Source organism: Sphaerodactylus townsendi, linkage group LG01 (genome assembly GCF_021028975.2).
Source record: "Sphaerodactylus townsendi isolate TG3544 linkage group LG01, MPM_Stown_v2.3, whole genome shotgun sequence".
Lineage (NCBI taxonomy): Eukaryota > Metazoa > Chordata > Lepidosauria > Squamata > Sphaerodactylidae > Sphaerodactylus > Sphaerodactylus townsendi.
In genome coordinates this window covers 153,090,192-153,102,195 of record NC_059425.1, presented here as the reverse complement: position 1 = coordinate 153,102,195, position 12,004 = coordinate 153,090,192, and the positions used below count along the sequence as shown (strand labels likewise).

The window sequence follows — 12,004 nt, the reverse complement described above, 5'->3', positions numbered from 1 at the left end:
GCCAGCTAGATCTTGAACTGATTCTTGTCCCTTTTGAGCTAGGAGCCAAACACCTCCCATTTGCAGTATAGGCACAAAGTTCTGCAAACAGTGCCTTTGTACTTTCTGTGACTTATACACACTTAGCACATCCCTGGGCATGAATAAATTGTAGCAATAATAATGTAAGTGGAGGCATATTTGATGACTCCATTCCTCATTAGTTGTCTTCACTGTGGTATCTTTTTAATGTCCCTTACACAAACTTCTTTTGAAGTCCTTATATAACAGAACCATTCTATGAACCTTTTCTGTTTTTGTAAATTCTCATGAGCAAAGATAACGTCACTGCTTTAAATAAAGACAGGCCCAATAGGAAACATTCTCCATTTAGAATACTGCCATTTTTTCATCCTTTATTTCCTTAGTTTCATCCTTTATTTCCACAGGATTATCGCTTGTTTCCCCTTTGCTAGTTCCAAATCGAAATGGTTTCTCCTTCTTGCTCCAACTTAATATTTTTAGCAATACTTTGACATCACTGGCAGCAGCAGAGGTACACTTTTAAAAAGAAACGGAACTGTAATATTATTTTACCTCTTTAATTAGCAAGCCACAGGTGACGTTTACTTTTTGAGATGGATTGTATTTTTTGTGGAAATTCGCATAAAAGCCTTGTATTTATGGCTGCCATAAAACCATTGAACTTCATCTTGCTGCATAATGGCAATAGCTAGAAATCTAATTATATTCTAAAACCTGCCTAGAGACAGACACTGCAGCTGCTGATCATGTTCAATAGACCATCATTCTTGCAAGAATATCATTTGGTTCTCAACACTGGCCAAAAATAGATAATTTCCTTCAAAGCCTTAATTGGAACAACTTTTCCCAGTCTTTTATTTTTGGACATATGATTGAAATGATGTAACATAAAAACAGAACTACATTTACTGGTTTTGGATTTTTTTTACAGTGGGCCATTTTATTTGCAAATTCTCTGGCTAGGAAAGGAAAAAAATATTCCATTGTAGTATAAAGTAAAAGACCTCCCTCCTCTATCCAGTGAAGCTCTGAAAACACCATTCAGTTTTCAGTTTCAATAATGGCATATCGCAAATGTAAACTTTGCCATTAGTTGTGAGTACAGAATGTGGGAACTGTTGCATCCAAAAGTAGATTGGGTTTTATCAAATGTCCTTTAAGCTCAAAGAGTTTGCTGAAGAAGATCGTCCTTGTTTTAACCTTCCCTCAGCAACTCCCTGTGCCCACTCCAGAAAGTCACTGTTGTGAGTTAGAGATCCACCTAGGGCCTAGGCAATATGTCAATATGCAGCACAAAGGGCTACAGCCCTCAGAGGTTGCCTGCCATTGCTCTTTCACAAACAGAACAGACTCCATGACGAGAGACAAAGGTACATTCTGCACAGCACAAATAAGACATCCTGAGGACACCAAAAATGTCTTGGGAGGAATTCCACAGAGCTTTTCACAGATGCCTTATTTCAGCTCAATAATGATACGAGAAAATTTGTACCCACCAGGCTGAAGACTAAAAAGGTATTTTATAACATCATGGCAATGTTTAAGAATTATTTCAAAACAAATTTGTACAATGCAGGCACACAGCAAATTTCAACACAATAACAGCAACAGCTAGCCAGAATCGAGATAATTACTGGCCTTATTGAAGGTACAGGGATAAATATACCATTTGGCAACAGTATTAAACTTGCAGTGCATTTCAGTCTGCATGACCTTTCTTAAGAAGATTTTGAAAAAATGTGTAAAACTGTTAGGAAACTTATTGTGTAAGACTAGCAATTCATAGATCTAAAAAAAAAACCCCATAAAAGAAATAACAATAATGACTCCTATATATGTTGTATTTTCAAAACCAATCTTCAGAAATTACAAAGGTTTGCAGAATAGTATGCTGTAGACTTCAAGACATCAAGGATGGTGGAGGAATTGGACAGTTCTGTGCTCTGTGTAGCAGTGTTCACAGCTCCTGTTTTTTACTGCCTTTAATGTTTTCATTGCATTTGCATGGAAGTAAAAAGACAAAGTCTATTTCATGACCAAGTGAGTTGCTTGTTGTTCCATGGGGCTACATTATGAATAGAACTTGCAAGGCAAAGCAAAAGTTCTTCAACTCAAAACCTTACATCATACAGATCAATGCAGGAAACATTTATATAGTTAACACACTGGAATAACAAAACAAAAACTTGCAACAGATAGTATATGTTCAATTAAAGAACATGTTCTTGCTTCAAAAAGCTTTGTGGTGAGTCAAGTCCATCTTTTCCTCATGTCCACCAAGTTGCTTCATTCTTCTGATTTGCTCCTCTTTCAAAAGGAATTTCGTTTCAACAAATTGGAAAACCCAGTAACCAGAGTGCAGCCTGCAGATTGAAAGGCATAATAACAACATAATTACAGCAGTAAAACCAGTTTTACTGAATTTAATTTCCCCTTTAACTCAATAACTTTTCATGTTTTTCACTTTCCAATTACAAGATGTGTGTGTGTCTGTGTATTAAGTGTCATCTAGTTGCTTCTGACTTACGGTGACCCTGTGAGTTAATTACCTCCAAAATGTCCTATCACTAACAGCGTTGCTCAGGCTGCTCACCTCCATTCCTTGACTCAGCCTTTACTGGACTATCTATATATCTAATTCCCAAGTCTGCTCCTTGCCTGTGGATACTGAAATTCACAGATGGGGTACAGACTGAACCCAACAGATTTTCTGCAGTCTCAGGGGATCCCTTGAGTCTGCAGAAAAATCTGAAATTTACAAAAAAAAGGGGGGGGTAAATCTCCCCAAAACTAAAGAAAGCATTCTCTTTGTATGCACACAGACTGTACCTATTAGCAGCTGCCAGCAGCTCTCCCCTGGCCCAGAGGCAGCTGTTCCACGCCAGTAGGACCCTGACAGCCAGCTAGAGACTGGGAGTGGGGCACACATGGTAGCTCAGCAATTGAGGGAGAGTTTCCTCCCTGTGAGTTTCTCAGGGCCCCATTTGTATCAACTAATTTTTAGGGAAATTAATAAGAGCCATTCTCATCATGATTGACTTTGGGTATTCTTGATCCCCCCCCCCCCATACAACCAACCACATAACGTGAGAGAAGAACTGCTTTAAGCCATGGACCACCCTGTCCATCTGAGGACCTGAATTCCCTTGCTAGCTCTGGACATCAATGTCTTTCCACTAAAGCAAATGGCTAATCTAGGCTGTTCCTTTCTTAAAATGTGATTGCATCAACATTCATTAAACAAAAGTTTTTTTTAAGAACAGAGAAGCTGAAAACATTAGATAAAGATCAGCAAGATAAAGAATTATGTAGGTAAGCTGCACTGCTCATAACCAGAGTCAGTTTCAGGTAGCTGGTTCAAGGATGACTCAGCCTTCCATCCTTTCAAGGTTGATAAAATGTGTACCTAGCTTGTTGTGTAGACGTCTAAAGTGTAGACGATGGAAGGAGGGGGCAATGGTAAACCACCCCATAATCATTCCCTAATAAATGTCCTGATGTGATGTTGCCCCATGGATCTATAGTGCTTGCACAAGGGATTATCTTTATCTGCTTGCCTACAATAGCCTCAAGCACTGAGGCTCAAACATTCTTTATGTTTACATTCTTGGGCCAATAAATGCAGGTAAAACACATAATGCAATCCTGCAAAAATAATGAAGTAATCATACCTCTGCAAAGTAGCAAATTGATTTAATGTTTAAGTGGAGTACCTGAGCAGCACAGACATGATCAAAATATGCATATTATATGTCATCTGTGTTCTGCTGCATCAGACCAATAAAGCATCTGATTCAGCATCATGTTTCCCACAGTGGCCAACCAGATGTTTCAGGAGGTCCATAAAAAGGGTACAGTGGGAGTTTTTTTGCAGCATCAATATTCTAACATTTAGTACCTTTGATATTGGTGGTTCCATGTAGATATCATGACTAGTAGCCATTGATGGAACCTAGAGGCTCAACAAAAGCAGGCTGGTGTTTCTCTTAGAGAAAGTCCACATACTAGTGGTGGATGCATGGCTTGGATTCAAAAACACACACATGCACAGGAATGGCCATAGGACTCCTGTTTAAACCCTAAAATGAGTCCTGAGGCAGTGTACAATGAACTAACACCGTGGTGGCTAACCTGTGGCACTCCAGATGTTCATGGACTACAATTCCCATCAGTCATATGTCAGCTGAGCCAATTGGCCATGCTGGCAGGGGCTGATGGGAATTGTAGTTCATGAACATCTGGAGTGCCATAGGTTTGCTACCACTGAACTAACAGGTAAGCCAGAGACAAAGAAGTGATTGCTGATCCAGGGTCCAAACAAAAAGAGGAAGGAGAGATGTGATCACATATCAGGGCAGCATAGCATACTTTGAACTGTTTTTTCAGGCTACATATTATCATTTGGAATGGTCCTGAATAATTGTGAATTGTTTGACCGGGATGCCACTTAATTGCTGTGATTCATGCAGATGCTTTGAACTATTTTGCGTGTTTTTTTCCAGAATACCCTCAAAATTCCAAGGCGGTACATGATGAATGTATATGGGTATATGTGATGGCTGTAAATTAAAATAAGCAAAGGTTGGCTTGGAGCACTAATTCTCTCACCTTTGAGTGATCTCCTTTGTTTAGCCAAAGTATATCCCAGGCCGTTGAAAAACTACAGATGGCCAGGTTCTCCCCTCACCCTGCCACATACCTTGGGACACGAAATAGATGTCAACTTCCAAGGGCAGCATCAATGTGCAAGCAGCTATGTCCTTGCTCTCCTGCTAGCTTAGTATTCCCTGTGCCAGTTATGGCACCATCCAGAGGGGGTTCAGCCTAACCTCTTACACATGAATCTGTATAAACCTTCTAAGCTGCTATCCATCACTAATTGGTTCACGAAGTAATAGGACTAAAAAGAAATGGTAATTCCATGTGATCTGGTTTTTTTTAATCCATGATGCATATTGTCACCTTTCTCATCCATAGTAAACGATAGGTAAATATTCTCTTGTCAAATCTTCATATTCTCTTGTCACATCTTCAGACTCACAAAATTAAGTGTGACCATGCAACTGGTGTTATTGAGATGGTCATGGACCGCTTCACGATTGAAAACGAAGGTACCTACACAGTGCAGATTCAAGATGGGAAAGCCAAGAATCAGTCGTCACTTGTTCTCATTGGTGATGGTAAGTTCCCTGACCTGCCTGGCTTAAGCAAAGTAATATTTTAAATAGTTCTGAATACCTGAGTAACTAATTAAATATGTGTATATTTTTAGCATTTAAGGCTGTGCTGGCTGAAGCTGAGTTCCAGAGAAGAGAATACCTGAGGAAACAAGGTAAAATAGGAAGGAACGATCAACTGGCTGTCCAAAGTCCAGGTCCATTTTGTGTTGGAGGACTGAGTGGGTGGAGCCATCCCTTATTAAAGAACCTTGCTTCTGCTTCATGGTATACATACAAGTTTACAAAAACAAGTACAAGTAGCAGAGACCAATGGCTAAACTTGCCTCTTTTCTTATAAGGGCAGTAATGGCACTGTCTTAAGCCAGCACAGTGTAATGGTGAAGAGTGGCAGGACTCTAATCTTAAGAACGAGCCTTGATTCCCCACTGCTCTACATGAAGCTTGCTGGGTGAACTTGGGCTAGTCACAGTTTTCTCTGAACTCTCCCAGTCCATGCAGAGGCAGGCAATGGCAGTGAATGTCCCTTGACTATGGGGTCACCATAAGTTAGTTGTGACTTGACAGCGCACATGCATTGGTACTTATAGTGGTTTTAATATTTTCTTGGGTCTTCATACACATGACTTGATTAGTTGGACATATATCTTTACTCACATGACTGGTGACTAGTTGGGTTGACCAAAAGTGTAAAGGTTATCTCATGGATACTGCCTAACTGCATGACTTATTTCCCATCCCCCCACCCCCATATATAATTGGGTGGACCCTACCTAGATCCTACTAAACCACTGAGCAAAATGTAGTACTTTATTAATTCATTTATTAAAATATTTATACCCCACCATTCATTTTGGCTCAAGTTTGAAGTTTTCCTCTAGTTGGAGGAAGAGTTATTTAAGTTGGAGGAAGGCTATTTAGAGGGTCCACCCCATTACTTCTCTGAAATGATGGAAATAATGACTCAATGGCTCAAATGACAAATAATGACTCAATGGCATATATGAAAATCTGTCATGTTATTTAGGTCCTCATTTTCTGGAGTATCTGTATTGGGATGTATCAGAAGAATGTGAAATGCTGCTTCTCTGTAAGGTGAGCATGTTTTTCTATTTTAACAAAACAACTTTCTGAAGTTTATTAAAAGTAATGTTGTAAAAAAGTATGGGCATGATCTAACCGCCCCCCCCCCCTTTAAGTATATTTGAGAATATAATCCTTCAGATACTAACAGCCCAATCTGGGGAAGGGGGCAGTTAGATGTCATAGTGCCACTGCGGCACATCCACGTCTCCTCCAATGGAGTTTTGGGTGACACAGCAAGCAGTAGGAAAAACTAGGAAAACCAGGAAAACTCCGTAGGAAAAAGGGAAAAGAGAGCCAGCATGGTGTAGTGGTTAAGAGCAGGTGCACCTAATCTGGAGAACCCTGCTCTGCCACTTGAGCTATGGAGGCTTATCTGGTGAACCCGATTAGTTTGTTCACTCCAACACATGCCAGTTGAGTGACCTTGGGCTAGTGACGTTCTTTGGAGCTCTCTCAGCCCCACCCACCTCACAGGGTGTTCCTTGGTGGGGGGGAGGGAAAGGAGATTGTAAGCCCCTTTGAGTTTCCTTACAGGAGAGAAAGAGAGGATATAAATCCAAACTCCTCTTCTTCAAACTCTTCTTATGCCACCTGTTTTCATGGTGTAAGTCAGAGGGCTGCATCAAGGGCATTTCTGAGCCAAAAGGCCTTTGGAAGTTGACAGTTGGCTCTTCCCTGTACAGTTGGCTCTTCCCTGGGAACTTCCTTAGCCTATCCCCAGCTGCACTGGCTTAGCCCTGGCAGGCAGCCTCTTCCAGGTCTGGCACAGCAGAGCTGTGCTGCACCCACCCACCCACCATTCACCCTCTCCACCAGAGTATTTGCTCCTTATGCCAGACGGGTGGGTACACATGCTGGCACAGGTAAACTACTTCCACAACTCTTTTTGCCCCCCTATTCCCCAGATTCGGCTGTTAAGAAGCCCCACTGAACTCAGTGTGGCTTTTTTCTGAGTAACACACTTAGTCATGCAGGGCCCTTTAATTTTTCTATCAGCATGAGATAAAAATACATATGTAAACTTGGTCATTACAACACAAAGAGCTTCCTTTAGTCATACAAGCAACAACAATTTGGAAAAATCCATCATTGCAAAATTATGGTATATACTAAGGCTTTCCTTTCACTTTTTTGCTTCTTTTTTATGCTGTGAAGCCCTATTGGTCACCATATCTAGCTGTTTTGCTCTGTATAAGCTTTTTCACACTAGTAAGATCTATCTTTGCATTGAGGATTCATTGATCTAGCCATTCTTTCACGGCTTGCTTAGGAAAAATAGAAAAAAAAACTAGCAGTTCTCAAAGAGAGAGTTTTCCTGACATGTTCACTTTCTGGACCTCGTCCTAGACTGGAACCATTATACCATACAGATTAAGGGACCAATCCTAAACATGTCTATTGATGCCATTCAGTGGAACTTCCTGGGACTTATCCCCAGGAAAGTTTTTTTCGGATTGACTGTAATTTATGTTCAGATCTCCTTAAAGCTCTGTCAGTACAAGGACTAAAGCATAAGTTTTCAGTTCATGTAAGATGATATTCTGCACTGAATTTAAGAGATATTAATTGCAGAAATGTGTTGTTTTGGGGTCAAAATTTAATACCAAAGCACAAGATTTGCTAGATTTTTAAAGGCAAGTTTTAAATGATCTTGTAGCATGTTTTGCAATTAATGATGGAAAAATAGTCACGTCTTCCTCAGCTTGCCTCCCTATTCAAATTGCTTTCCCTTGCTTTGCATATTTTCTAAAATTTCCAGTGCTTGATAGCTTACATTGCTGGGACAAGGAAGCAAACTTTTGCTATAGCTGTCTTTTAACGCTCGTATTTTTCCGTTCTCTGTAACATGAGTGTGACAAACTGTGGTTACAGAACGAACAGCTGCTCTTTGATAGAAAGCCTGTTCCAAAGTATAGAAGAGCATCTCTGAAAAGCAATCATCTTCTGTTCTTTTTCAAAACTCTTTCTAAAATTGCTTCTTTGAAGTTACAGTTTAAGCTCACTCATCGAGCGATATTTCATATGTCAACCAATATACAACTATTTCAAGTGTAAAACAACACTGCAAATGCTGTTTCTGCTTTGGCACTAAACCGAGTTGAGCTCCAACTGGTGTTTCAATAGGTTTTCCTTCAATAAGCTCTTTTGTTTTTTGGAACATTATAACCAATGACTAGTGGCAACCCTGGACTCAAAAGGCCAACAGTGGTTCCTGAAAATATTGTAAGTCTGAATCAATGCTTCTAACAGCAGCACAAGAGGTTCAGTTATAGCAAACCAAGGGAAATGCTGTGTGGTATGGTTGGCTTTACTCAGAATCATAGGGTCAAACCAGATGTGAGGCTGAAGGTCTGTGAATGGATCCCGCAGGTATTTGCCTTGGTAAACAGCAGTTGCTGATTGGACACTGATTTGGATCAAGGCAGTGTGGGAGGACAAGGATGTTTAACTTTTTCTCCTATTGTCCAGGATTCAAATACCCCACCCACATATGTTATCCCTATTGGGAAAAATTTTGGTATGCTGTGTGCTGTACTGCAGATGAAGCTTTTGCTAGTGTCTGCATAGAACAGTGGAGGCGAACCTATGGCATTCCAGATGTTCATGGACTACAATTCCCATCAGCCCCTGCCAGCATGGCCAATTGGAGTGCCATAGGTTCGCCACCACGGGCATAGAACTTACAAAGGGTAGATTATGTCGCTTGTTGGAATAAGCAATGTCTGGTGTACAAAAAGAAGGGGACAGCAAGAGGGCAGTTAGACAGAATAGTGATGTCATCACCTTCTTTCCTGATAAGTGTCATTTCTTGTTTGTCTCCAGATTGCTACAGTTTGGGCCTCCTTTTTCTCAGAAGTTTCATAGCACTCTCTTTCTCAGCTAAGTGATGTAGCTGGGAATCCAACTCTGTCCCTTTCCTTTACTATTAAGTATGTTAATACCTTAATAAAACGTTCTCTACACTATGATCAGTTTTGCACACCTCTGTTGCCTACATTTGCATCTGCCGACATTTCTGACCTATTATATGGATGGCTGTAATATTCCATAGCTTTCCCCACCTCACTGTTATTGCATAGCCTACAAATTGCTCCAGTATGTTCTTTAAACTACTCTTTATGACTGTTATCAGTGGGACTGTCACATCAAGAAATGTCATGCCAATGAGATCTAATACTTAACAGATTTTGGTATTCTTGTTCAGGTAGCTAATACGAAGAAGGAGACAGCTTTCAAGTGGCTCAAAGATGAAGCTGGAATTGAGCTAGAAGAATTGCCTGACCTACAGAAGGAACTGATCTGCCTGACTATTCCAAGGGTATGGTGCAATGATTCCTCAATGACACACACAGTCAAAACTTTGTTTCTCATGTTTAACTGGGCAGCTTAAGATACAGAGAAATGTTTGTTGCAGAAATGTAGGGGCCTCTTTTCTTGAGGTTCCTGTTGATGTGGACATCCCAGGCCTTTATTTCAGTTTCATATTAGAGGTTATACGCCTTGAGAGTGTAGGTATTGAACATGGTGTAAATATGCAGTGTTCATGCCAAACAGTCATTGCAGCCTATAGAGGCATTAGCTAGTGTAGGTCTGACTTCAGTGTATTTAAAGGAATGCTTCTGAATTTTGAGCATTCCCACTTGATAGTTTGACATGAAGGGGTGGTGTTGGTGAAAGCAGTTAGAAGATGTGAAAGTTGGCTGTCACCCAGCCATAATCCAATGATAAGAAACACAGTATAAAGTGCTGTGATCACTCAGGAAGATGCAGAAAGTCTTCTTAAGTAAACATGGTACAACTTTATTCACAATGAAGAGAGAAAGGAGCTTAAGGCCTAACATAGCAGGTTTTTTTAACCAGCAAACCTGATCTGGAACTGCTCTAGATTCTGGTATCCAGAAACTATAATAAAACATGGATTTCTAAAAATTATAGAGGGAGGGAAATGTCAAACAAGTGATTGGAAATAGGGCTTTTAAGGACTATAGGTGAAACATAAACATTTGGTAATCAGCAGCTTGCAATGGCAACAGCTGATATGAGTTAGTTTGGGCTGGATGGTTCAAGGCAACAATATACACAAATGGTTTAGTGAATTTTGTCATCTGCTGTCACCCAATTGCCCCCTTCAACTTCTAGAGCCTGCAAGTACCTCTCAGAAAGCATTTGGGGTGTAGGAAGAAGGGGGAATCAAAAGGCCAAATATCATGGCAGTACAAGAAGATGCCTAGTTCTAATTTTGCCAGGATATTTTAGGGACTCCTATGAAAACAATTCTGCCTCCTCCCAAGTGACACTCTCTACATTACTGAAGGTTAACAAACAAACAAACAAGTATAGCATTACTCATCCCTAGCTCTTTAGGTGTATAATAAACTAGTTCCTTCAGAAAGTTTAGGAAATATCAGTTGAATGTGCTGCTTTTTTCTGGGCACCCTCAGAGTATAGGCTGCCCTAGGTTGGGTTGTCCAAGAGGCAATCTAGATGTTATTTTGTGGTCAATAGCTGCTGCAGGTAGGTTCAACAATGACCCCAGGGAGATGGGATGGTTTCCGCAAGCTGCTTTTCTGACCAAAAATTGTCCAAATAACAGCTGTTTGTCCAGTTATGCAAACACAAGACATGTTATTAATTTATTATATATTTATTAGTTTGATATCCTCCCTTCCCTGGCCAAGGTTGGTTCAGGACAGCTAACATATATTTCAATAACAGTCATAAAACAGTGTACATGATAAATAGCTAAATCATTACAACTCTGAACATAAAACAATATTATAGATGATGACTAAAATCTCACAGGATTCTCAGTAGCCCATAGTAAGTGTGTCTACCCTGTCCCATTATATTCTGTCAGAATTTAGGAAGAAGGGAATATAGGAGAGGGTCACCATAATGTTCCATAGCTTCTATTGTTCTTTGGCCACCTCAGACATATGCCTGCCAGAACATTTCAGTTTTGCAGGCCCTGTGGAATTGGCTGAGATAATGCGGGGCTCTGATCTCTGCTGGAAATGAGTTCCATTAATCAAGAGGCTAGTTGAGGCTAGTCAGATGTCTTTGTGGTCAGGGACCACTAAGAGGTTGTCACCAGAAGAACAAAGTGTTCTTTGTGGGTAGTAGGGGGAGATGCAGTTCTGAAGATACAATGGTCCCAAACCACTCAAGGTGTTAAAGGTTAATACCCCAAAACTTGAAAATGATCCAGAACTCAACTGGTAACCAGTACAGCTGGTGGAGTATAGGTCTCGTGTGTTCCTTCACTGGAGTCCTGATGAGTACACTTGCCATTGCATTCTGGATCAGTTGCAATTTCTGGAGCAGGCTCAATGGCAGGCGAGTGTAGAGTGAGTTGCAGGAGTCTAGCCTGGAGGTGACCATTGCATGGATCTATATTGCAAGGTCTGAGCGGGATAGATATGGGGCCAACTGGTTAGCTTGGCAAAGATGGAAAAAGGCCACTTTGGCTGGTGTGCAACGTTGGCCTCCATGGATAACAGGCCTTCAAGGTCACAGTCAGGCTTTTGGTGGAAGAGGCAGGTGCCTAACTGCACTGCCAGAAAGCTCTCTGGAGATGGCATGGCAGCAGCAGCCCCATCCCTGGCTACCTCCCAGATCAGGACTGCGCTAACCAGCAGCTGTACTACAAATCCACCCTGTACTTCTACCAGGATTCTTCCATATTTTTACAGTGCAATTCAAAGAAAAGCTACACC

General features: G+C 40.8%; 1 protein-coding gene across 2 annotated transcripts in view; it reads left to right on the top strand.

Annotated features, from left to right (window-relative positions):
• The window catches only part of MYOM2 (myomesin 2), a 104,985-nt gene that overhangs the window by 76,970 nt on the left and 16,011 nt on the right, over window positions 1-12,004 (top strand). For both annotated transcript variants that reach the window (XM_048497607.1, XM_048497597.1), the window contains 4 exons: window positions 5,060-5,204; window positions 5,297-5,356; window positions 6,229-6,296; window positions 9,493-9,606. In XM_048497607.1, coding sequence (XP_048353564.1) covers window positions 5,060-5,204; window positions 5,297-5,356; window positions 6,229-6,296; window positions 9,493-9,606 — 387 coding nt within the window. The remainder of the gene's footprint in view (window positions 1-5,059; window positions 5,205-5,296; window positions 5,357-6,228; window positions 6,297-9,492; window positions 9,607-12,004) is intronic.